This window comes from Drosophila tropicalis, unplaced genomic scaffold, assembly GCF_018151085.1.
Source record: "Drosophila tropicalis isolate 14030-0801.00 unplaced genomic scaffold, ASM1815108v1 contig_593, whole genome shotgun sequence".
NCBI lineage: Eukaryota > Metazoa > Arthropoda > Insecta > Diptera > Drosophilidae > Drosophila > Drosophila tropicalis.
This window is the reverse complement of record NW_027173070.1, coordinates 7,226,361-7,254,350: the sequence shown is the minus strand read 5'-3', so window position 1 is coordinate 7,254,350 and position 27,990 is coordinate 7,226,361. Positions and strand designations below refer to the sequence as shown.

At 34.5% G+C, this 27,990-nt stretch overlaps 1 protein-coding gene across 1 annotated transcript; it reads right to left on the bottom strand.

Moving 5' to 3' along the window:
- Positions 1 to 5: 5 nt before the first annotated feature.
- LOC137576859 (uncharacterized) lies at positions 6 to 27,985 on the bottom strand. Its single transcript, XM_068290191.1, is given in 11 exon segments — positions 6 to 2,326; positions 2,382 to 2,579; positions 2,672 to 2,719; positions 3,499 to 4,476; positions 5,738 to 5,764; positions 5,991 to 6,185; positions 6,247 to 6,398; positions 6,462 to 6,604; positions 16,935 to 17,076; positions 18,769 to 20,296; positions 27,642 to 27,985. Coding segments are annotated over 10 exon segments (2,532 nt in total). The 5' UTR covers positions 18,815 to 20,296; positions 27,642 to 27,985; the 3' UTR covers positions 6 to 1,723.
- Positions 27,986 to 27,990: the final 5 nt, after the last annotated feature.

Here is a 27,990-nt window from a genome sequence, read left to right as displayed (position 1 = left end):
AAAAATGTATTTAATTTGTTTTATTTGATTTTGAAAAATACACATTCACACAGTTTGTTTGGTTTTTTGTTTTTAGCGAATTGAACGTAGACTATATATAGTAAAACTTAAATTAAATTTGCTGTTTTTGAACCCCAAATTTTATAGAGTTATTGTGGTCATCCTTTCATTCCCTTTTTAACTTTGTTTTTAATTATTTGTTATTGTAGCTTTGGACCATAAATTGACAATTCCTTAATAACAACATTTTGTTTTTGTGTGTTTATGTGTGTGTGTGTGTGTGTGTGTGTGAGAGAATGTTTTGTGTAGTTAACTATGTATAAAAAGGAGACTGTGATGAACAAATTAATAAGAATTTGGTTTGAAATCGAAGGCCTATACATACATATATATGCATGTATATAGTATATGTGTATGTCTGTGTAGGTACAAGTGCTTTAGGGATTTATTTACATAATTTGTTTGTATGTTTGTATATCATAACACTGATAGAGAGTATATAGTGGTAAAGTTTTAAAATTTGTTTCGAGTATCCATAACTAAGATAATATTTATGTATTTGTATATACGAAGAGATAGAGTGTCATAGTAAATAGAGGCTATCTAAAGAAACATTGAAACATGGGTAGAGCAAAGTGTATACATAGTTAGTCTGTATGGTTTTTTATTTGTTTGGTGCTGAATCCTTATATCATACTATATATAGTAGAAGTATTAGGTAGTTATTATAGTCTAGACATCTACACATTTAGTAAAACACTTGGGCACTTTCTACGAAATTATACATTACGATTTTTAGATACATAGATCTAATTGTAAGAGTTTTACAGTTTCAAATGATTCGTTCTTTGGTCGTGGGTTTTTTTTTTTTTTTTGTTTAGTTGATGTTCTCTCATAATTCTTCTTTTTTTAACTATGTGCTTAAGATGATATGTTAGCTAGGTAACATTTTGGACTATGTTTTACAAGGTGTATATAAATAGCTCAGTATATATATATGTATATAGAAGGTGTATAACAGTTTTGAGTGCCTAAAAAGAGTTTTTTTGGGTTTTTTTTTTTGGCTATATGTATAGGAGAACAATCAAAAAAAAGAACTAATTGTGATCCTAAAGACTAATTATTTAGTAGGTTAAACCAGAAATTCATTCAATTTTCATTTTGTTTCTTTTCGTTTATTTTTATTATCATTCGCTTTCGTCCATGCCAAGTTTCTTGTTTTTTCATATGATAATATTAAAGCCTGATAGTTTACTTGTTTGTTGTTAAAGCTGATTTATCAGTTACATCTATAGGTTACATATTTTTTTTCGTTTTACATGTTTTTCGTTTGTTTGTTTGTTTCGTTTGTTGGTTTGTTACTTGTTTTGTTTTTGTATTTATGTGTATACTTCAGTCGTTGTTGAATATACAAAGCTTTCTTGCATGTCCTAAACACCTACAGCTACATATTCCCTATATACCTACTCCTATTCCTACTACTACTCCTACTCCTATTTCTATTCATATTCCTATTCTTAGTTTTTGGGTATTTCTCATACTCAATGGTTCTTCTGCTTCACCGAAACACTTATTTGAGCAGCTGGCATACTTTAATCCACCTTTCTTTTTTGTTTTGCTGTAGGATAATGCTTTGTGGGGCTTGTGGGGGAGTTGGGAAGGGGGGGAGGTATCCGTCCGGTGTCCAGTTGCCTTTTTAGATAAATGTTTCGGCTGCCATTTGTTACAAACATTCAGCCAGAGGCGGTTTCTCGATGGGCGGCGATGGACCGGATACAGAGACCATTGGGACTCCGCTTATTTTGGGTTTGACTATTTTCAGTCCCAGGCCAAGATTCTTGGGACTACTGTGCGGCGATGAGGAGGCCGTCGATGAGCGCTGATGCACTAGAACACGGGGCTTTGCCTCAATGGCTATGCTGGGCGTGGATGAGGCAGCCGAGACTGTAGCTGTTGCCGTCGCACTGGCCAGCAATGGCACATGGACCAGTTCTTCTACCGTTTCCGCTGAGTCCTGTGAATCATGGACAATGGCTGAGGCCAACAGGGCAGCCGTGGCAGGCGTATCGGCATCATCATCTTGCATATAGGGTGGCGGTGCCTCTAGAGAAATGCTACCCACTATTACATTGGCTGTGGTTATGGCAGCCGAAGGAGCCAACAGACTGGTGACAGCTGTGGGAGATTGCTTTGAATCGATAGCCTGAACGACAGGTAAACGGAGTAACTCCCCACACTCCTTTAATTCAATGTCATTGCTGTCCTGAGAGAGATGCTGCTGCTTGACAGAGTCCTCGGGATCTGTTCTCCACTGGCGGAGGCTCTTCTAAAAAAAAAGTGGTTTAAATCGTGCCCCATCTTTAGATAACAATATTACTCACCTTTCTTCCATTATCCGTGATGTTCTCCGCACTCTTGGCCTTCCGGCACAAGACACTCTGCGAGCCATGTCGTCGCAGGAACTCAATGGAATCGAATCCTCTACCCTCCGAGGACACAAATATGGCCGAGTTGATGCGACTACGTGTGCAGCGTTCTGATATCGATGTGGAATGCTCTTCGGCCAGCATGTGGATGTGCTGCAAGGACAATGGCAATTAGTCAAAAACGGAAATAGTTCTACAGATAAACCTTAGACCATTCTGATCGGTGGATCAGGTTTGATTCTTACGCGGTTATTGCAGTGCAACGATGGGTTAGCACATTCACTGCTGTCGAACTGCATCATTATACGAGGTACAAGAGATATTGATAAAGAGTTTTTGGAGACAAATAGAGAGAAAGAGAGAGAGAGAGAGAGGGAGAGAGAAAAGAATAGACATAAATTGAGAAGAAGAGAGGGGAGAAAAAGTCACAGTTTCATATGAACTTTCTTGAATCCTTCTTAACATTTTAACGACACACACACACACACACACTCAGGGCACAACAAGCAGCAGCCAAGCCTGATCCTAAAAACCAAAAAAACACACACACACACTCAGACGAAACAACAAGCGAAAAGCGTGGAAAAATGGCAGATACGAAATGCGAATACGAATACGAAAAACGTCCTAGCAAAGTTAAAAAAAATCAAGCTTGAGATGCTGAGAGATGCTTGCGATTTGTTGCTGTGAAGTGAATTCCGGGCGCAAAAACCTTCAAAACTGTACAGGATTTGTGGGTGTGTGCAGGACTGTGACAGTGACTGTGTGGCAAGGACGATGGGCAAAACTCACTCAAACTCACATCACTGTAATCAGTGCAGGATACAGAACAAAAAGTAAAAGTCCTCGTGGTGATCCTTTTCTCTTTTCTGTTTTGCCCATCTGTTCCATCTGTGTGTTTGGTGATCGTGTGTATTGTATATGTATATGCAGGTAGTTATATGGTGTAGGAGTGGGTTGTTGGAGTGCACCAATAGTTGTTGTTGCTGTGCACACAAAATGAGTGCTGTGGCATTTCGTTTGTCGGTGCCGCTGAAAAATCCGTGCGCCAAGCTGTTTTTGTGGAACTTACACTGGCCGGTTCACTGTAGTTGCTGTGATTGAGCATGGATGAATCGGTGTGTATGGTATCGCTGGCCACCATGCTGTGATATTTCTGTGTGGCCTGCAATTGCAAGTTCGAGGAGCCGCCACTTTCTCGCGAGCCATCGCGACTGCGATCGGCACAGGAATATTGCCGGCGATATTGTCGTCGCCGTCGTCCGGCATGATGACTGCTCTGTCCGATACTAGCTCCGATACCAGCGCCCGTTCCCGAGTACATTGTACTGGCTGCAGCAGTGTAATCAGCAGCGCATGCCAACGGTCGAGGGAGCAACGGAGGCGGGCGAAAGTAACTCGGATCATAGCTAAATTGCCGACGACGCCATTGATCGTACTGACGATAATGGCTAAATAGACGTCGTCGTCGTAGAATCAACTGTTTCTTGGCCTCGAGCACTTCGTTCTCCTCGACATAGGTGCGTTCCTGGGAATTCTTCAATATGCTACGCTGAGTGGCAAATTTACGCTGTTTGGAGGCACATATCTGTAGAGGCAGCAGACGCTGTGGCGGCAGGACATCTCTATCTTTTTCTCTTTCTCTTTGTATTAATTGCTGATCTTCGGTTTCCCTCTGCCCCTGAGCAGCAGCCATCATCATCTGGCTCTCTTCATCTCGCTCCAAATCCTCCAATTGTCCAGCCTGGGTGTCTGCATCCATGCTATCCATATGCTCCAAGACATTGGATTGATTATCAACACTGGGACCACGCACATACGTATTCACTGGAGTGCCATGCTGATGTTGCTGCTGATGCTGATGATGATGATGGTGGGGGGCACTTACAGCCGCTACAGTGGAGGCCGGTTCACGATGCGCTGGTTGCTAGCTCTCCACATCCGCCTTATGCAGCAGGGCAAACTGACAGCCACAGTCGCGTTCCAGTTCGCGGCGTGGATATTGAAAACATCGATCGAAGATTCCGCAGCCCTCGCAACGGGGCAAGCACTGCAGCAGCATCATCATCATCATCACACATATCAAAAGTGGAGCCAAGAGAGCAGAGCATAGAGTGGAATTTTCGGTAGAGGCGAAGTGAAAGGTAAGGGAACAATTTGTCAGTGAGAGAGATCTCAACCAAAAAACTTAAAAAAAAAACAAAGTGTCTTTGTTTTTCTTTTCAAAATCGAAAAATAATAAATTAAATGAAACGCACTAAATATGCAAAATATTTCTAGTACGACCTAAAAAATATTTGGTTGAATTTTGAGGGTGTTCAATCGTTAAACCGTTTTAGGCAAGTGCCGTAAAAAAATTGCTACAGATGAAAAATTAAACACAAAATAAACATAATTCTTAATTAAATCGAAACTAGCAAGTGCTCACTTTATCAAGCAAATGAAAAATTTTAACTGGGGAAGATTAAGGAGGAGTGTTCGGCTACATACTCCATGGGAATACTTCTTTATCGATTCGGAAACTTCAACTCTACACACAGGCCGATCTGTGAAATGGTTGAACTTTGTACCTAAATGTATGCAACAGTTTGGAACAACATTAATTGTTCTTAAAAAGTGTAAAAATTGTTTAAAAACAATGTTTGCTTTGAGCAATATGTGTTATCCAAAGAAAATTTCTTTCAATTATTGCATACTTTAGGGTTCAGCCCTAGAATCGGTGGATCGAGAAATAACGAAGGATGTTTACCCCTTGAGGTATGCAATGGGAATATATTTAGTTAAAATTATGATTTTTGCAATGTCTGACAGTTAAAAATTAGTCTCTAATTAGTGTTAATCGAGAAAGGATTTTTCGAAAACATTTTTCTACTGTCTAATGCATACTTCTGGGGGCAAAGTTTTCTCTTCTTGATCCACAATTTCACAAAAATCATGCAAAAGAAGAAAAAATGGAGTGATTGCTTTCTAGAAAAAAGGCTTCGAGGCGGGGGAAAATTTTCTTTTGGAAATAAAGCATTCTTAATTCTCAGTTTTCAGTTGAGCCAATTGTTAAGATCTCTCATTCAGAATTAAATCTTCAAATTTTTGTTTCAAGTAGCGGGGAAGGGGGACGTGCAAATAGTTGAAAATAAGATTATATATATATATGTATATATTGGTGTTTGTTGTTTCTTTAAAGTAAAGAAATCAATTGAATTCGATTATTTACTTTGAATTGAGATGCAAAAAAAATTCAAGCTAATTGGAATGCAAAAATATTTGTTGCTTTTTTGTTTTTTTAAATAGTTTTTAGTTTAGTTTAGATGTACCTTGACAAAGAAATCGGGGTGTAGGTTCTAAAAATAAAGCATAACAGAAAATGAAACAGTTGGTAAGTTATTTGTTTATGTTTTTTGGCTCCGCAGACGAAGAGAGTTAAAGAGTTATAGTTTTGTTTCTATTATTTTATGATATATTTTTTTTTTTTTTGCGCGCGACCGCGAATTGGAAAAGTTGTAGCTAGAAATGGGATATGGAAACCAGAAGAGATATTCTGGTTTGATAGTTTGAAATTGGACCTACCTGATGTGAGTGTTGGCCATTGCAACCGCCGGCACTGCATACCCCTGTGCCGGGCACCTTGAGCTGTTCGTGCTTGTAGTCCGGTTGATATGGCAGAAGCATACGTATTTTGCCCCAACGATTAAAGAACAAAGCTATGGCCCCGGCCCAGACCATAAGAACTATCAGAACTATGCCGATCTCGACACCGCGTATCTAGGAAAGGAAACAAAGCTGGGTCACACACTTGAGGTTTTTTTGAGTGGATTGGCCTTACCGTGGGCAATTCCCTTGTAGTGCCATGGGATAGTGTATTTGTAGCCGTTGATGTGACATCATCACCAAATATGCTATTATTGCCAGTGGCGTTTCTACCATTCCCATAGACTCCAGGCGGGAAATCCTGCTGTGATGTATTCTTGGGCAGATCTAATGGAGGGAAAACAAAAATCATGAAAATGTTGTCACATATCTTCAAGTACATTTTCTTACCCAGTGTACGAAATTTGATCTGTCCACGACTGCGATATTTTTTGCCCAACCAAATGGCTGTCACCACTAGGGAATATTGTGTACTAGGCAAAAGGCGATCTAGGACAATGGCCTCACTGTTGCCGGCAACGTCCTGTACAACCCTGTAACTTAAATTAATTCAATTACCACTCTCGAATGGTCACTAAGGGGAAGGAGGTGAAGAGGGGATTTCGGGGTGAGGTGCAATGTTGGTAGTAGCGTGTGTGTGTGTGTAAGTGTGTGTTGGACTAATTGCACAAACTCTAACAACAATCCACTCGTGAAATATGAGGTCGTCACATTCTCTCTCGTAATTACAGCATTGGCCAATATTTCACTTTGTCACTTTTGCACGGTGGGCAAAGAGGCGAAGGAAGAGGGAGGGGTAGGTGTTAGCAAGGCGGCAGTTACCAAACATGTCCTAGATTTGCCAATTGAGCTCACATTTCCACCCACTCCGCCCGCTTTGCTCATGTGAGAGCTAACAAGTGCGTAGCCAAGTTCTGGCCTTTTGTGCAATGTCTCCTATTACAGCGGCGTCCACTACCAAACAGTCTTACAAATGATTCATTATTCATACATACATATACATACATGTATACACTAACACACACACACACACACATGCATACTAACAACCACGACAACGCAATGGCCCACAGGGGAGCAAAAGTTCCTGGCATTTTCTTTTAGTCTCGTTCTTTTTTTTATGTTCCCCTCCTACAACTGACATGTAAACATTTCTAAAAACTAAAATAAATGTCAAATTGACGACTATAAATCTGCTCTATCTGTTTGATTTCTAAATATTTAAATTTGACTTTGCCATAGCATTCAAAAAGATCCGCAAACAAACTATTTGCCTATACATATATCTTTGTACATAGTTGCAAGACATTGTTGTAATAAAAAGAATCTCATTTCGACCTATTCCGACTTTTGTAATCATTAAAGACAATGCTCTGACTCTGGTCATATGGCCATGTACGTGGAATCTATAAAATTATAAACTATTGTTAATTTTTAATGAGGCTTAAATCGTTTCAATTCTGTACTACTTTTATCTTTAAAGTTATGATGTGGCCATTAGAATTCTAGATTCTTAAGCAAAACCTGCTGATAATAGAACTTGATGGTTCTTGAAAGGACAATTTCCTCACCTTTTCTGCTGCCTTTGACTCAAGATCTTATATATCCATAAGTTTCAGATTTGAAGAATCTCATTTCTGCGTAGCAAAATTCATATATGTAGGTATTAATCTAGACAGGTGAAATATGTTTTGGTTTCAAAAATTTTCCCGTTTTGTTAAAGAAATTAGATAATGGCTTATTAATTATCTTTCTTTACTCCTAAGTGAATAATAGTAAATGGACGTTTTATGCATTTTACATGGACAATTAAAACTGTCTTTCTTTCTAGAGACAATTAGAAACAATTATCAGGAATAATTGTCTTTTTCGAGTAATTTTAATTATTGTTCTTCCATTATGTTAATAATAAATTAAGCTTCAAGTATGTAAGATATTTTCTTCTGGGAATTCAGACTTATCAGCTAAATTTACATGGCTTAAAGCACAAGGAATACAAACAATATGGAGAGACTTGGTTAGTATCAATTACTAGAATCTGTTACTCACTTCTAATTTATCATCCAGCCATCAAAATGTAATGCAAAAAGATTTGCGATAAATTGCGCACAAGCGAAACATCTCTCGAAACTTCAAGTAATTACACTTAATTAGTTAACTGACCTTTGCATGTTGAAGGAATTCGACAGAAATTAACTTGAACTCAGCTTACTGATAATTCACGTAATCAAGTTATATATGTATTTTCACACCAAGTGTAATTACTCAGATGGACAACAGTGCGTATGGATAATTAGAAATAATTACCTAAGTCATCTTGACATCATAAGACAAAGAACTTTCCATTATCAATTTACTTCTTTAATACTGTTTTCAGCTAAGACTAATTCATTTTTGTTCCCAGAAAAAGAAATATCAAATGAAGTAAAGGAAAGTTAAATATATATTTATGTGTAGACATCAACCAGTTTATAGGACTGGCTTAATTTCTTCCCTGGTTAGGTTTAATTAAACTTCATTACTCATTTTGGCCCCATTCACTATTCAGGTGGGCTCAGCAAATGTTAGAGTAACGCGAAATTGGGACATTTAATGCAAACATCCGCCATATGTGACAACACTTGCCGATAGGCAATGGAGCTGACAGAAGTATGTAAAGTTCTCCAGCTTATTAAAGTTTTCAGCAACCTGGGGCAAATCAAATTTAATTCGCTTTCTACTTATGACACTTGGACTTGGGCATTAAAGTCAGTCAACAGTCTGCCGCCAGACTTGGCCACTTGTGACTTCATACAAGGAATATAGGTACTTTTTGGCACGAACCCACGTACATATCGTTGGTATGTATGAATGTATATATTTAGGTATATATACTTGTATATGGGACATTATGAATGCATGCAATGGGAGTTTGTGGCTGAAGCTGTTAAATTTTATAATTCGCATGCGGCATATGCATATATAGTATATCCATATATATATATAGAAGCAATTTTACATATATATATGCCATATTTTTGTTATTTTTTGTTCCTTTCCATGTTGTTGGTTGGTTTTGTGTTTTTCGTTTTGTTACTTTTTTCCAGCCAGTGCTTTCCGGTTTGTTGAATAAACAATTAGCTTTTCGATTGTTTTAGCCAAATGTGTGAAGAGAGAGAGAGAGAGAGAGAGGGGGGTGAAGCCTACATCTGTATGTTGGCCATTACTCAAATTTGTAAGTGCAAACACAAGCATGTTAACATATCTGGATTTTGTTTTGTTGACGGAAATGGGGAAAATGAACTCCCTCTCTCTCCTATCCCCTTCCCTTTACATACTCTAGTAACAAAGTGAAAATGCATTAATCTTTTGACTGTATGACTTTAACATTTTTTCCAAAACATATCAAAAATTCAATTAAGATTACGTAGGGGCCCCTATGAGAAAACTTTATCGAGATGAATTTTCAAGACTTCCTTTACCCATGAGGTAATATTGGCAGAAATTTATATATAATATGTAGGCATGGCAATTGATAAGGTTATAAATATTTATACCTATTTTGCTAAAGCTGTTCAATTTGATATCTTCGACTGCTTGGATCAATTGTTTTGATGAAATAAACTTTAACCCGTTTTTGCAAATAAACTTATCCATTTTTCTGCAAAACTTTACCCCTTAAAGTATGCAATATACTAAGAAATTAACTTTTCGTTTGCCTCATAATTTAAAAAGTCTCCCTGAACAATATTTGCTTTAAAGTTGATTTTTTACCACAGAACATTCAAAAATTTCTTTAAAGGTTTAAAAAAAAATTAATTCTTTAGCTGATTAGTGCATACTTTAAGGGGCAATACATATAATTTCTGAAAATTTGACATTATATTGACTATGTTAAGGAGTCTAACTTTTAATTTTAGAACTAAGCTTTTCGGCTTTAAGTCGATGTGAAAGAAAACCACAGCCAATTATATTTAGTCATTGGGGAGTCCTGTGAAGAACTAAATACGAACATACTAAATAAACTAAATAACAACTCCAGAGTCTAGTTTTTAGTTGCCACCAGACCACTTGATTCCAGCAGCTGCCTATGGTTACGATGCTTTGACTTGGTCAACTTCTTCAGCTTGTTGGCTTCAAAAGCTGTTGCATTTGATAGTTAAAACCTTTTTTAAATTTTTAAAAATCTGTATTATTTGGTTAACTTTTAAAAATTCAACAATAAGATCAAAAAATTGTCATCTAAAAGTTGACAGAACTAAAATTTCACCATAAAAAACTAATAAAAAAAGTCGAATGCCTTATAAAGGGTATTTTGAAATCGAACTTAATTTATATATTTTATTTGGCACTCATATAGAAACATATTGGTAATTTCCACTCTCTCTCTCTCTCTCTCTCCCTGTTTTCCTCTTTATTTGTATAGTTTCCTATTTGTATCTGTCGCTGCTTTCATTTAGAAAAAGTCCTTGACATTTTCCATTTTAATAATTGTCAATTTGGGATTTTTCACAATAGTCAATTGCTCCAATTTTATTCATTTAAGCATATTGATTGGGGATTTTCCCTTTCATTTTTATAACTACTTCCCTTCCCCCTACCCGTCAGTTTCATTTACTAAACTCTCCCGTTTCCCGAGCTTCCAGCTAACGGACAGTAATTGTTATTAATTATTATGGTTATTATTGATGGTGCTTGACATCGACGTGGACATGCTTGGACATATTGGGCTAGTCTAACTTGAAACTGGTTCGTCATAAAGTTCATAAATCTAAGTAAATATATGTCATTTGAAACATGTGTATACACTGTAAGAAAATTCTTCTAAATAATAAATGATTAAATGATGAAAGCAGAGTTTATTTTCGTGTTGAAGATAAAATGTGAAATTTAAACATGGTTTAACTTTTTTTTATAGAATTTTATGACAAAAAGATCGAAGGACAAGTTCCTCAAATATTTCATAGCATTCAGAACTTTGTACAAAATAAGTTAACAAAATCATCCACTCAAGGTCTCTTATCATGTGAAGCCTAACTATAATGTCTACCGTTAAGAAGGATAAGAAAGGAGCTGAATGAAATCAAATCTGGCACTCAAAGTTAATTTTAATAACTTAAAGAAGGAACATAAAGATTTATGATCCCAAGAGTAACCAAGCTAAGTTGGCAATGTATCCAACTGTCTATTAAATTGTTATCTAAACCCAAATCAACTTTTCAATCATCAAGCTATGTACTCTATCTAATGGTCTAAAGACAGTTTGATAGATAGATCAAAGTAGTTTGCTGCGTATGTTGATGAATCGAAAGCAATTAGACATAATCCATCTTTGATTTTGAAAAGTGAATTAAGACAAACAATTAATGTGGCTATTTTATGTATTTGAAGCAATTTTGAATTGGCAATTAATTGAGAAATTTAATCAAGAATTTATGAACTAGTTCAATTAACTTGATTAACTTACTAGTCAATTTCATTTCATTGAAATTTTCATTTAAATTTAATTGAATTCCTTGAAAATGGACTGTCAAGTGAGGTTTATTCTTTTGTTTTGCTTTCGGTTTTTTGTGCTGTGTATATTGTGTATATTTGTCTATTGGCTGTCTTTTACGGCTGGGGATAGACCGAGGACTCTTGGGCCCATCGAGTCACCATCAGCCGCCATCAACGTGTCTATGTACTAATCATACATTATTCACAGGCACAATTTACTCGAAAAACGGCAGGAAGATACAGAGGCCCACCTTGCTCCTATTTCAGTTCCTACTCCTCTGGTCTTGCTCCTGCTCCCAGTTTCTCTTTCTCCTCCTTCTCCTGCTGCTATCCATAATGACTGGCAACAACAAATACAACTACAACTATATACAACATCAAAAAATCGATAGCAAAGTAAGACAAAAAAAAAAAAAGAAAGTAAAAAAATCAACCAACTACCAAGAACAAAAGTAAAAAAAAAAATTAAAAAACACAAAACTGACTTATAAATAAAATGGTGGAACAAAAATGAAAGAAATAAGTTACAAGTTTGTTATAAAAATTCACCTTTTTTTCCAACATAGGCGTGAACTTTTTGGAACAAGTTGGAGAATAATAACATTGGGTCAGCATTTGGTATGAAGGGCAGTAAAAGACAAACACGCGCATGCAGGCCCATTTATAAAAAAGTACACACAATATACACACACACACACACACCATGCACTAATACATATAGAAAACAGGAACAGCAACTATTAAATTGAAAACACCTTGACCAGGACTTTCTCTCACTATATATCCTTTCACGCGAACTGCAGCAGCACCAGCAGCAATTGATGTACCTAAAAATGTTTCAGAAATCCAATTTTATAAGGTCGAATTTTGTATACACTTGTAGTTCAGAAGAATAAGTAGTTAAGTAATGCTTTACTTTATTCAGTGGAAACAAGATTTTTAAGTTTCCATTCACATTGGCTTAGAGTCCTTTTAGAACAGTCCCAATCCTATTTGTTTCCAACATCCTGACTTTGTTTTTAGGCATCAATTTCCGAGAGGAAACCTTAAAGTTTTCCATGTCAGAAAACTGAAATCTATTTCAGTTCTCTACCGAATTTATAAATAGCAAAAATATGATTTTCACACAAACTTTTTTAATGTATATTTTTTTTCGCCATCTGCCCGTAGGGTAATAATTAAATTTTTTAATGATTTATGTTCAAAGTTTTGTTTACCAATACGAAAAAATTTAAAAAAAAACGCTTCCTACAATTTTGATTAATTTTTTGTTTGCAATATAAACATTATTTTTATAACAAGTTGATTAATAAGCTTTTGTTGGAACAAATGTTTGAACATTTGTCAATATTTGTTGGTCCTTAATATTTTGATATACATATAACAACAACAAAGAAAATCTAAAATAACATTGTCTAATCGAAAAGGAACTAAACATTCTATTTCATTTTAGTTATAGAGAGAGAGAATACATTATAAAGGCAACCTTTAGATAACTTTTTGAATATTGAATTTGATAATAAATTAATCAATTAAAATAATTATCTATAAAATCCCTAATATTTGGTGTTCTTTTTCGCGGAAGGACTTTGTGTTTGTAAAAACTACCAGATATAAGAGATAAAAAAAGGATTAAAGGCAACACTAGAATATTTTGAAATCTAGAAAAAGATGAAATTGAGATCAAAAGGATTAAAAAAACAAAAACCTCAGAAAACATTAAAATCAACAAGATGAGGACATCAAGAAATATAGCTCGAAGGAAGTTTCGATAAATATCCTTAAGGAATTTTTGTTTTATAGAGATGTTCTACTAATGGGGGGGGGAAAAGAGAAAACTGTCAAGGATATTCGAACTAAGGTTTTTCCAATGACACTAAGAATAATGTATTATATTGTTCAAATGCGAAAAAACTCTTTGTTAAGTGCTTCAAACAAATTGTGTGCTTATTCCTAAAGAGTTTAAAAATTGTCTTAAACCTAATCAAAGGGTATATGAAGAAAAGCAACACAAAAGCCAAGCCAAGCCAAGCCAAGCCAAACCAAGTCGAGCCGAGTCGAGCACTTAACTTATTACATGGCATGCCATCAAGAATCTAAAACGGAAGTGCTTAGTTCTTCGTCGAAAATGTGCAACTGCCAGCCAACGAATGACCTTTGGCCTCTTTCCTTTTGCTCTTTCTGCTTTTACGTTAGGTTTTCATTTATTTTGTGGTCGTAACTGACATGCAAAATGGAAGCAGCAACAAAAGATGCAGATGCGGTAGTTGAAATATGAACACCATAATTAGAGAGAAGAGACTTAATGAGAGGAGACTGACAAGCGAACAATAGCGAGACAAATGGTGGAGTTTATACTTGAAATGAAAAATGCCGGAAGTTGACTTCCAAAAAAGAAATTATATACCTTTGCAACGTTTCCAACTATTTAAGCACACACAACGTTTAAATTTCTGGCAACCTTTGACCCAATGAAACTCTTAAGCAATTATGGAGAAGGAAATGCATTTGACTCTCTAATCAGATAATCAAATTGTTTTCTGCAGGTAAGTTTGATGCCAAGGCTAACGATTGATAGAGTATCACCTCTTCCTTTCTGCATTTGTCTCGTATAATACTCTACTTTTATATTATTTGCATATTTTGATATTGATTTCAATCATTGAATGAGAAATGGCAAATGATTTCCGTACTTTAAGATAGTTTGTAGTAAATGTGGATCAAGGCAAAAATATAAACGAGGCATAATACATCGCTAAGCCTACCAAAGCCTACACAGCTGGCACTTGCAGTTTATAAATAGAGTTACTAAAATATATTATTAACATTGTAACATTTGCTTAACTTTCTATGGTGTACAGTTTTGTAATTTAAAAGAAATTTTCATGTGCAGCTGCTCACAAAACTTCATTCCCGCAACTGCTAAACTTTTTTTTTGTGGCACTTTCTGTGGGGTAACAACCTCTAACTAAAACTGAACTAAAACTTGAACAAGTAGCAAAAGTTGTTAACATCATATAGTATGTTGTTAATGTTACTAAAGTTGTTATTTTTTGATTACAATGTAGCCACAATCAGTTCAATTACATTATAAGCCAGCACTTTTTGATGCCGTCAATTCAGATTCAATTTCAATCAATCTCATTTGAAGTGGAATGAAATTGACCCACATTTCTTTTTTGTGTATAAAAGAATGAAAACGCTTTTACCCATACGATCAAAGGGTTTCCATTATCGTACTGAAAGCCAAAGGATTCAAGGAAAAAAAAGTGATTTCCTAGAAAAAATGATTTGTAATTTATTAAATTTTGCAGTGTAATGACACGAATTAAATTACCAAATCAAAGATTCTGTTTTCAGTTATGGTCCAGTTTCTGTATTTGTTTTTTGGTTGTTATTTGTATGAGACAATGGGGAATTTGAATGTTTTTTGTATTCATTTTTTGTTTTATGTGGAGCTTTGGTGGTTTGGTGTGAAACCACAGAAAACATTTAATCAATCAAAACATGAAAAAAGTTACCACATATGGAAAACAATTGGATGTCAATTCAATTTTAAAAAATAATATATATATTTCAGTTGAAACGAAACAAACAAGAAAAGAAATGAGAAAAATTCGAAGAAATCTTAATGGAATCTTAAAGGAAAAAGTTTTAAGATATCGGATACATAAAATACATAATAAAAAACAAAACAATTATTTGTTTTTATTATTTTGCTCAATTTGGATTCATTAAGATACAGAAAGATGTGAGAAATGCTTAAAAGTTAACCCAAGACAAAAAGTTCACTTTCTAGGAGCTAAAGATTTGGTCGAGACTCTTTCCTCCCAGCTAAATCTTCCAAGTAACAAACGCTTTGCTCTATCCAATATTTGGTTCTATGTATTATATTTATGGATTTTCTCTTTGATTCACCTAATTCAATGGAAATTGTGGAGCAATTCCTTTAAAATTCCGGCCTGGTCAATCATAGCTCTATCTTAGCTCTGAATGACTGAATGACAGAAACTATTTAATGTTGAAGTTAAGGAAAATTTTGTCAATAAAAATCAATAAGGAAAACTTAAAAACTGAATCTCAATATGAACAACAATCTAGAAAATTCTTCAACCAAAAGTAATTTACTTTTATTATTGTTATGGGGTAAAAAAAAAACTTGAAATGTTAAATGCCAGAAAATATATCATAGATTACTTAAATCATAACAATATTGCAATTTGGTTGTGCATTTTTCTATAGCCATTCATTTATTAATAAAATAATGGGAGATTTTATGAAGTTGTTGATTAAACAACTTAAGAAACGTAAAGTTACGATAACCACGGTAACTTAATTAGCTTGATAACAAATCGATCGATAATTGCAAGTGTATCTTATAATGTGAAAAGCATTCTTTCTGTCATTGTCTGTGATTTCTCAAACACAAAATTGTAAATAGCTGCACATCTTGATTATTTTATGTCTTTTTATTTCTTTTATCCGCATTGTTTCCTGTAAGTTCTGTGTGTGTGTGTGTGTGTGTGTGTGTGTGGGGTATGTATCTATCTATACCAAAAATAACTTTTCTTGTCTATGTACATTCCATTGTGCCTTCAAGTACTATTTGGATTTCCTGAACTATTGCCACGCTAGTCGAAGTCGTGCCCTTGTTTTATAACTTCTCTCTCTCCCACTCCCTCTCTCTGTTACCAACACCTTGAGAATTCTTGTTCATTCTCATTTTAGCCCGTTGGCATGGCTGTTGCAAACGAACTTTACTTTATTTTACTTTGCTTTTTCTTTCTCTCAGTTAACAAGTAAAAAAGGCAAAGAAGGCAGGCGGCTTTTGTTTTTCTTTTGGCCTGCATTCGCGGTCAATTTGGCTTTAACTTTTCATTTTGATGTTGTTGTTTTTAGTTCTTGTTTGGTTTACTTGAGCCACGTTATTTAGCTCATGGCCATGCACACACACACACACACACTGACTCACACAAAGAGATACACACGCACATAGTCAGACCTGCCTCTATAGCCACACCCCTTTTTCACTCAATTGCCTGCTGCTGTCAATTTCATACCAAATATTTTCCTTTTTCCCCTTTTTTTGTTATTGTTGTGTAGTTTTTTAATCGTTTTTCTACGACTCCCACCCGCCCCGAGCTACATAAATGCAACCAGTTTTGGTTTTTAGTTTGCCTGCTGTTTAAACCAATTTCCATTGCATACCCCCCGGCGTGTTCGTTTAACTTTTCGATTAGGTTAGTTTTCAGGTGCCACAGACAGAGAGAGAGAGAGAGAGAGAGAGAGAGATAGGGAAAGAACTGACTGAGTGATGAGTGCCTTTGAGTGCCTTTGTGTGTTTATTTGTTTGTGTATAGATAGAGGCATTAGCAGGTGGATACCTACCTGTCATCTGTTGGCTTATATGTCACAATATACTTCTCAATGGGATGCGCCTTCAGATCGATTTGTGTCTGCCACGACACCCGCACGGCAGTCGGCGTCAGAAAGGTGACCGTTATATTCTCCGGAGTGGCTGGAATGGTGCCTATTATAATGATGAGGATTAGGTTACGATTATACAAAGGCAACAGTCTCTCAAATTTATAGGACGTTTATGCGTAGCCATAAACGAATTGCGAATCAATATTATTATATTTTGACATTCATTTACTTTCAAATTAAACACAAATGAATAATACGCTTACTATTTTAATGAATTAATATGACCTGAATCTTAATCGATCTATATAGTTTCCATATGTGGCCGAATCTGACCATCATTGCTTAGTTAAACGTGATTAGCCGATAGTATAGGTAAATATTTGCTCATGAGCAGCATATTAAACCATTTTTTTATCTAACTCATTCGTTTACAATTAGCTGCTTCTATGCAGGAATATAAAGAAGGGCCAGTTGGAACTCAATTGATTCATTCAATCGTAGTACGCCTGGAACATGATTCTATTGGAATGCAACTAAAAAGTTTATTTATTCCAATTTCATAAAATCTATCTCGCTTTCATGTAACAGCTTTAATTTTAAGGCTATTAAGTACTAAGAATTTCTTGCCAAGGAGATTTTCAGGAAAATAGCTTCAATGGCTCTTAAGGAAATGAAGCTTGTTGCTCAAGTAGCTGGAAATGTAGCTGCTCAGACTTGCTGAATGTAGCCAACAATTTTTCTATTTCCTTTTTCTATTTTTTCATTTCCCACTAAGCAAACAAAGTATTTTTCTCATATATATTTTTCGATGGCTGTCATTGGGGTGATAATTTTATTAGAACTATGTTAAAATGTTGCTTGGTTTCTTAGATTTCTGATTTGTGGGTTATTGAAATATTATTTACTGACTTTTTTGGGAACAACTTGGAAGATTATAACAAATTTAAAGCCAGGTCACTGTCTGGTCTAACTTGGGTTCTTAACACAAAGTCAGACTTTCTTAGAATATTTTCAGGAAAAACCTCATAACAAAATATCTACCTATATAAATTCCATAAAAGTGAAGAATAAATAAATTTCAGAAATGATTACATTAGAATGAAACTGCACTATGTGGTTATTCCCAAGTAGGATGGGGAGTCGACATACATTATGGACGTATGCAGCAGAAGAAACATTTCACCATAATCTTTCAAGGACTTGTTTCGCTTAGTGCTTAGTGGAAAGTGCTTTTGGCACTGCATTGCAGCTTTCTGTTTAATTAAATTTCATGTTTTTAGCAAAAGAAATAAAAACACATAAATCTAATGAAAATTACATACAAACGGGATGAGTTATGTGGAATTCAGAAGAAGTGTTCTCTGACAATTATAAAAGGGAATTCCTTTAAAGCACTTTTGTGAATGTCCTGCTTGCTTTGGAGACTAAATAAGGTATCGACCTTACTAAAGAGCAGCATCGAAATATCGATTTTCTGAAATTGAACATGTTTGCTGTCAAGTGATATCACCTGTAATAAGCGACTTCCAAAGCTGTGCCCCATAAATGCCTAATATTTGTTATTACTAATCATTAGATATCTCTCTTGCCCACTCACTTAAGCAGTTACTAAACTTTTCCATACAAATTATGATTAGTTTAAGCAGCTTTAACTTTTGTCTAGTTTGTTGTTAATACATAAATAGTTCTTTATGCAGAAAATTATAGTGGGTATAACTTCTATTTTTACGTGGTTGGGCGCATAAAACTTCAAGTATGTAGTTGGTTATGGATTTTGTAACATAAGTTTACTCACCCGCCAGGCAGGCATTGACAAACAGCATGGCAATGACTACAAACATGGCTCACTCTGGTGTGTGTTAGCTGCTTTTGTTGGCCGTGTTGCTGCTGTTGTCGTTCTCGACGGATTTTGCTAAGGTTTCCGCTTGGGCGGTTCGTTGTTATGGTTGTCCTGGTTGCTTCTGCTGTTGCTACTTCTTGTCTATTGTTCGTAGTTGGATTTCTTTCTATTTTGTTACTTGTTGTTTCAGTGTGGTGTTATTTCATTCCTGTTTTTTTTTTTTATTTAATAGTACTAACTAAACATATAAATCAGTCTTGCTTTTGTCCCACGTTCGTTTCTTTGGTTACTAATAAAATGAAAATGAAATTCAAACCAATTCTCCGGTGGCTTAATTGACTTTGCCGGGCAACCGTAAGAAAGAGACTAAAGAGCAGCAGCAAAAAAATAAATAAACAAAGAACATAAAGCAAACGCTTTTCTTTCAGTTCAGGCGAGGTGAGATGGCCAAAAAGGCATTTTCTTTTTGCATTTAACTACAATTATTTTAACTTTTTTTATTAGTTTTGTATCCGTTTCTTGGTTTGTCTTTATTTATGAGTTGAATTATGCGTGTATATATTTTTACAGCACATTTTTTTTATGAGTTTTGGGCTGTTGCTTTTTGGTTGGTTGTCTTTAGAATCATCAAAAGTGAAAGTTATTAGAAAGGGGAATTACATTTTAGTTCCTTTTTTTCCGCTTTGTTCGTTAGTTGATATTTTTTTGTTGTTGTGTTTGTTTGCTCGTTTCGTGTAGTTGCTTGGTTTTTTTTTTATTTCTGTTCAACTGGGGAAATTATTCACATTGCGTTTTGAGTATTCTTGTTGTTGGTTTTCGTTTTGTTTTTATAAAATCAATAAAAAGCGATTTTTTGTTGTTGTTGGGTGTTTTTTTTTTTCCTTTTTGTCTGTCAGTCAGAGCGACAACCGTTGATTTTTGGTTTGTTTTGGTTTAGTTTGGTTTCTTTGTTTTTGGGCAATTGTTTCCTCAATTTTTGTTTTTTGTGGTAGGCTTTTTTTTTGGTGGTTTCTTGCAGAGAAAGAAAATTAATTCAATGTAGACGGTGACGGGACGGAGTTTCTCTCTCTCTCTCTCTCTCTCACTCTATTTAGTTATTTCCCTATCTATCTTTCTCTTTCTTCTGCTCACTTTCACACAGCTTGAGGCACAATTGCCACCTGTCGTCGCCGTCGTCGTCTGAGGCTCTGTCTCTCTTTCACTCTGCTATTGCTTTTGCTAATGTTTGTTTTTGTTTTTGTTGCGGCATTTCATTTAATTTTATACATTGCGCATTTTGTTAACAAAATTTTTGGGGTTGGAGGAAAAGCATTTTCCGGCAACCAAACCGCGCCCCCCGCGCCGTATGTGGCACCGATTATTTATCGTTTGCCTGCTGCCGGCTGCTTTTCCGTTAGGTCGTTGATATTTTTTTTCTTTCCTTTTTCTTTCTCTCTTGTTTTTTGGTTGGTTGTTTGTTTGTTTGTCTTGCGGTTGAGTGAGGCTGCAATAAATCAGAATCAAAAAGAGACTTGGCATTAAATTGTTTATGCATGTGGTTTAACATTTACATTAATTACGTCTATACGGCTTTCAATCACTCAATCATAATTAAACATAATCACAACAACTGTTCGGCAACAGTCCATGTCTCGCTACACACTCTCATTTTCATTTTCATTCATTGTCATTTTCATTTTCATTAGTGAAATCGAAAGCAAATAAAAGCATGAAACAAAAATGAATGTAATGAAGTGAACTTTTTGCAGCAGAGACAGTCGACTTGCTAATACTCTGTAGCAGCAGATTTATTACAGTATAGACTATTCTTTTGAACGTAACATCTTCTTTAAGGGTTGATAAATTTATCAACTTTAAGTAACCTATATGTATATTATGGTATATTGATTAAATGGTATAATGAAAAATGTTCGTTCTTCTTATCAAAATCTGTCAACCCATATTCAAATATATTCATTATTTGTGAAAATTGGCTCATAAAATTTTAATAGCATTTGATATTGTCGCCTTAAAGTGGCTTTTTTCATATCGACATTTAGCATCTGACTTTTACTTCCATTATAGTTGATGTATGCACAAATTTTTGCATTTATAATCATAAAAATTTATATGACTCGTTTATGAATCACGAAAAGTATTTCTTTTGTATATGAATCATAATCAAATTATTGCAACTATAAACTTGGATCTTTATTAGATGTTATGAAAAAGAAATTCGTCATTTTCATAGTTCTATTAAATATGAAAAATATCATTTAAATTGGTTTTGACATTTTGTGTGGGTTCAGCTTGTTTGTTGATTTGTTGATTTGATGCAGAGTAATGAAAAAATTGTTAACAGATAGAAAAATTGAGTATATAGAACATTTTTCTATTATTTGCATTGAAATATTTTCAACTTTTTATTAATTCTTGACTCAAAATGACATTGAAGAAATCTATTTTATAATATTTTAAGTATAAATGTAGAAAGGAAGATTTTTTTCAGAGATCTTTACAGAACTTGAAATACCTTATTCAAACTGAAGTGAAAGCAGGGTATACAAAAATGTGTTGCCTACTTAAGTGGGTTGGAGTTTTAATTGGCATTGCGCATACGCCAGGTTATACAAACATTCGCAGAGACACTCTTACACTCACACTCCCACTTACACACACACACACACACATAGGTGTTTTCATGCACATATGACTTATTGCTACTAATGTAGCAATACATATAGAAAGCATTTCATATTCATTTCAGGTTTCCTTACATAGACAATTTCAATTTCCCAAAAAGCCTGCTTCTGTCCTGTTACTTCTGTGTGATTATGTGTGTGTTGACAAGAAATCTAACGAATTTTTGATATCCATAACCGGCACACACATCTCACATCCCGAACAAACTAAGCGTAAGCTAAATATGCCTGCAGAGATAATGATGACATGGTTTAGTTCATTTCTAAGAAATCAAAGAGAAAATCTTTGCCCGAAATTCCAACTAAAGTTAATTAGTTGTTGAAAAGGTTTTTAATTGATTCGCCTTTTAACGGCAACCAACAACTGACTAAGATTAATTGGTTAAGTAAGTGAGTAAAAAGGCCCGCAGGGCTTTCTTTTTTTCCTCTCTCACACAGAGCCAATTAATTGAACTTAAATTTTAACGAAACAGTCTTCTTCTTAACCCTAAGATAAACATACAAAACGAAACAATGCTTACACAGAGCAATTAATAATTTTCTGTTAAGAGGAAAATCAAAAGCGATTAAAAAAATAACCTGGAGCTAAAAAAATTTCAATTAAAACGTTGCAACTTTAATTAAAGAAAGAAAAATTTAAGCTAAAGTTAACTTATACAAGGGAAAATAGGAATATAAAAAATAACTTAGAAATGTAATTTCTTTTTTAGCAATTTTAGGCTATAAATTTTTATACATTTTGAGACATTTAATAGTTATTAAACAGAATTTCGCATGTCTCATTCATTTCTTGTTTGCTTTATCGTCTACTTTTAGTTTGACGTGGCTAGCAACATGAATTATTTTTGGAAAATTCAAACATTTTTTATCTAAGTCTATTCTCTATACAAAAACCCTGTAAGTCTGTCTAGTTTTCCTCTCAATGTTTTAGCAGATAAATATAAATACTTTTATATTTAATAACTTTATATGTTAAGCTGTGGGATAATTTGATAATATGTTTATTATATTAGGACTTAGTCACTTGGCAAAAGGTTGAAAGCTATACTAAATTGTTGCCTCACATTTCTAATCCGCTTTGCTTGAAAATTCTTTATCCTTTTGGCATTTTCCATACTCTTGTTCTCTTTGAGAATTGAAATTGCTTTTTGTTTGCTTTGCTTTTAAATTGAATAGCAAATAAATTGTAAGAAATACTTTTATGAAATACTTTTCAGCATTACAAATACGTGACTCTCGGTAAGAGTATAAAAATTGTCAGCTAAGGTAATCATTTGTTATTTTGAGCTGTAGGGCAAACTAAATAAATGAGCAGGGATAACAAGCTTAGAAAAGCAATTTAAAATTTCTAAATTTATTACAAATGCATTATAAAGATTAAGTTGGCCTCTTTTTAGCACAAAAGAGATGATTTTTAAACTAAAATTAAAATTTACTTAGCTTTACGGTATTTTCGAATAAAGTTGGTGATATTAATGTCAAGTCAAGTGTCTGAATGCATATCAAGTAGAGATTACTTTAAAAGAGTTCCCATACATAATTGAGGTTAATTTATGCATAAATACATATATATGTATATTCTTGGGTGTATCCTTCTCTGAGCCATTGTAAAAACTTTATCATTAAACTTTGACATTTAAGTAAAACTTTATTTGTCCACTGCTGCTGGTCCTTGTCAAAAATTGAGTGAAGCTCATTATGTTTATACAATTATGTCTTTATACATATTTCTTCACTTTCTTTTCATCGTATTTTTTTTGTTGGATGCTTGTTTGTCTCCTCTTTTTGCTTTTTCTTTTTTTTTCATTTTTTTGGTTACGTACCCCAAAAGTTTTGATGAACTTTTGGCTTACACTTAGGCATGCGAATGATAAGGCATAAGAGAAAGGAAGAACGAGAAGCCAACAGAATGTATAATGAGTGAGCAAACACTTTGCAATTTAAATATTTGAAATATTAAAAAAAGATGCATAAAAATTTATTTCCATATAAGAAACACGTGTTAAACCGAAAATTGGTTTAGCTAGTGTGTGTGTGGAAGTGTGTGTGAGTGTGTGGGTGTGTGTATATGCATGCAGGCTCACAATGGAAATATATATAAGTAGGTGAAAGCAGTTATCGTAAATTGAAAATGGCGGCTAGTACGCGCTGTCGCTTGTCGTTTTGACGTTGATGTTGACGTTAGCGTCGCAGTTTGCCGTTAATTATAGCGACAATACATGCACACACACAACGCAACTCTGACACACACACACACACACACACAGTAGATAGAGAAAGAGGGCGGAGAGAGTGAGAGAAAGAGCTAGAGAAATGCTCACGCTTGCATGAAGGGCCGGGCTTCAGTTTTTATACTCATTTTTTATTGCATACATTGAGGCGCTGGGCTTATTGAAAGAGACTTTTGGCATTTGTTTCATGACGTTTTGTTATTATGTTATTGTTGTTCTTGTTGCTATTTGTGCTTGTGTTTGTCTTTGGTTCTGCGGTAAAAGGCAGACCGACCGACTGAACCAGTCCGACTAACCCAACCGAACAGACAATAAATCAATCAGCTGTGTTAACATAAAATTCCTGCGCAGACAATGCTGCTCAATGTTGTGTGTGTTTTTTACGTTCACCTCTGAAAGTGTATATGTGCCTGAATTTCGTTCGGTCTCTGTGTATGTGTGTGTGTGTGTGTATGACTGGCGTGTGCTATTAACCAAAAAGGTCAACTTCGTCTACAATTGAAGCCAAAGGAAAAAGGCTTGTACCTCCTTCCATTGCCCATTTTATTTTTTCGGAGTTCTCCTAGCCCATAAAAAGTGTATGTAAGTGTGTGTGTGTGTGTGTGTTTGCTTTTGTGTATATAGAGCGAGCAAAAGAGAAAGCAAGACAAAGAGTAAGGCCATTATTTGGTCTGGCTGTAAAAACGGAAAACCCACTTGACTTTAATTTTCAGCAACATTTTTTGCCAACAGCCGAAGCTGAAGCTGAGGCAAGAGCACAAACAGTTGCCTGGCTAGCAGCGTTTTAGCAATCACAAGAATGGCTTTTATCTATACATAAAAAAGAAACTTAAGTGCTGTGTAATTTCTCTCAACTTTGTTAAAGCTTTAAAATATCTAAGAAAAACACCTAAAAAAAAAAAGTATCACCCTTTAAATATTTTAAATTGGCTACATAAAAATTCGGCAGCTAATACCAATTTATTGTTTTTTTTATTATGTGTGAGATCATTAATAAATAATAGAGAAAATGGCATAGTTAAGTTGATTAGCAACAAATAAGATTTTCAAGATTTTATATAAACAAGAAGGCAACTCTTATCATATTCAACAAGCAATTTAAAGATAAATTTTTATAAATAACTCTTTTCATTCGTGTAAATATAAACAAATAAAGTCCTGCACAATTCACAAACTCGACTGGAAAGTGTCAGAGAAATCGCCACGTTGACATTTTTAAGAAACAGTCAAAAGTGAAAACTTTTCTACATTAAAATTGGCTTTATTCGTCGCAATGAAAAGAGAAAATCCTATTGGATTTTGTATTAAATTTGAAAGTAATGAAAAGAAAATGTTTTCTTACTTTTCTTTAATAAAAAGTCCTTAGTCTTATATGTAGCCAAGGATCCAAAGTGTCTAAGGAAATCATAGTTGGGCTAGGTCTTAATGCCAAAAGTTATTTATATTTGTTAAGAGCAAAGTTAATAACTTTAATATTACCTTTTTTTTACCTCTTCTTTTACCTTTTCTGCCATATAAGTCATCGTTAATCTAATAATTTGTAACCAATGTATTGCAATTTATGAGTTAGCCATAAATTCCTGGCTTTAACACACAATTTCGCATGGCAAATGTGTACACCATTTGGTTTGGGGGCTGTGTGTTCATTTAACCGCAACAAGCCGCAGTTTTGCGGTTGAATGCTGCAACTCGATTGCGGCTTATGGAATCAATTGTCAGCATATACACTGCATGGCACCTCATTAGGACACTCCAATAATCTACTACAGAAATTGAGGGAAATATGGAATATAATTGATCAGACTAACATTCTTAAAACTGAAACTAAAATAAAAAAAAAAAAAAAAAGTTCCTCAACAATTTGCCACATATTAAGCCAAACATCAGAAAATAACTTATTTATCAGGTAATTAGAAATTTAAAAATTCATTCTGAACTCCCACCTTGGATTATTTCCCGATCAAGTCTTCAGTTTTACTGGCCATATGCATAGTAAACATAGTTAACAATATTAAGAGAACATTTTAATTTACTCTTAAACATTAGATGCAGCTACTTAATCAAGTAGTTGCACTTTCAAATTATGTTATTTAGTATAAAGAGTTTAGAATATCCATATAAGTTTTGGCTTCAATTTTCAAAAGATCTCTTTTTTATATAAGAAACACTTGAAAGGAATATTACCGTGTGAGTTTATCAGGTTCTTGAATTTGCAGGTGAATCAAAAATTTAACAAATCTAATCTAAAATCTTTCGGTTAAAATTTGATGATATAGACTTTCATTTGTTGTCACTAAAGTTTCTATGGGAATTAATTTTGAAACAAAAAGATTTAGGAGAAACTTAATAAAAACCCCACCAAATAAAAGTCTGTATTCAAAGATTCATCAAAATACTTAGTAAAACTAAATGCTTAACAAATATGTATTCGGATTTTCCCAAAAGTCAATAATTAATTTTTAAGACATTTTTTTAAAAATTAAAAAACCCATTTAAATATTTTCATACAGGCGCCACTTTTATTTTCAATCCTATTTTATATATGTATAAATTTTTTTAATTATGATGAAAATCTATCGTAAAAATCACGTTCACTCAATAAATATTGGCATCATTCATACATAAATTGGTTTATTGAATAATTTTCAAAACAATTAATACTGAAAAGTTCATTACACTTGTGAACCCAATTCTACAAATAGAATAAGTTGTGCAAAATATAAATTTTTTTTAATTTGAAATTTAGTTTTATTTTGTTGCGTTTCGTCTCGTTTTTCTTCTAAGAACTTGGCTTTTTCCCGTTGCACGGAACAAGCTTATTTTCAAAGAGAAAACAAGAAAAGCAAACTGTGTCGCAAGAAGATAAATAAACTTCAACATCAATCCAAAAATAACAGGAATATGTACATATTGTCTATATATATTTGCCACACATAACACATATGGTGCAATGCCCCGCCGTTGGCCACAATGTGGGGGCCAGTGCGACGAATTGTTTTTTTTTTTTTTGGTTTTTGGTTTTTTTGTGTTTTTCAACGGATTTAATTTTATAAAAATTTCCCATCATTTCGTCGTTTGCTATTCCCGCTGCGTTTTGCTTGGTAATACAACTTATAAAATGCGTCCACATATATGGTAATGGATGGTTTTTGTATATATGTGTGTATAGTAAGTATACGCACGGTTGGTTATGAACGTATGTATTGGTCTTGGATATATGTATGTTTGTATATTTGCTTTGAAGAGAAACTTTTTGCAGCACACCTCACAATTGTTTATAAGAAATGTTTTTAGCGCTTTACGTGCACCTTGCTACGATTTTGGCAATAAAAATCCAGTGAAGATTTACAATTTCGACCAAGAATCGAAATGAAAGGAAAAAAGAAAAAAATAAAACAAAACAAAACAACAAAACACCTACACAAATAAAGAGGCCACGAAAAACAATAATGAACTGTAAATTTTTGCAATAAAATGTTGCCTTAATTGCCACGGCCAACACGGCACAAAGCCATGAGACTGAGACAGAAACAAAGACATAGAATGAGATAGAGCATAGAAAGAGAGAGAAAGAGAATGAGTAAGAGTGGGGAGGGGGAATGGCAATGGACATGGAAAAGATGTCAGTCAGTCCATTAGGCACTTTTCCGTTTCATTTCCAATTTTGTTTTCATTCATTCAAGAGATATATTTTTTTTTTGTGGTTTTCATGAATTTTAATGCCTTTAATTGGCTTAAAAATGCAAACCACAGGCACAAAGACCGCGAAAAGGACTTTTCCCTGTTTCGCGCACACACACAAACAAACGAACAAAGTGAAACAGAATTTTCAACAACTTGAGACACTCAAAGGCACTCACACACATACATATATACATTAATGTGTGTTGGTGTATTTACAATATGAGTAATTTACTTTTATAGTTCAGACAACCGGCTCAGGCCATCTGCTGCTCCACTGAAGGGAACTCCTCCTCCACTTGTCTTCTGTCCCACGTTGGTTTACACTCTACGTCCTGCTGTTAGGTCTATATGTGCATATCCTTTTCAAAATTTGGAATATTGTTTTCATTCGTCGTCTATTAACTGATAACACCAAAATAAACAGTTAAACACTTTTTGAGCCTCCACCTCCACTCTCTCTCTCTCTCTCACTCTCTGCACTTGGGTATCACTTCGCTCCGTACCGTTTAAACCATTCCACGAACGATTCCACGTGAAATTTCATCCGCCTGTTTCTACAATTTTCGTTGTGCTGCGGCCGA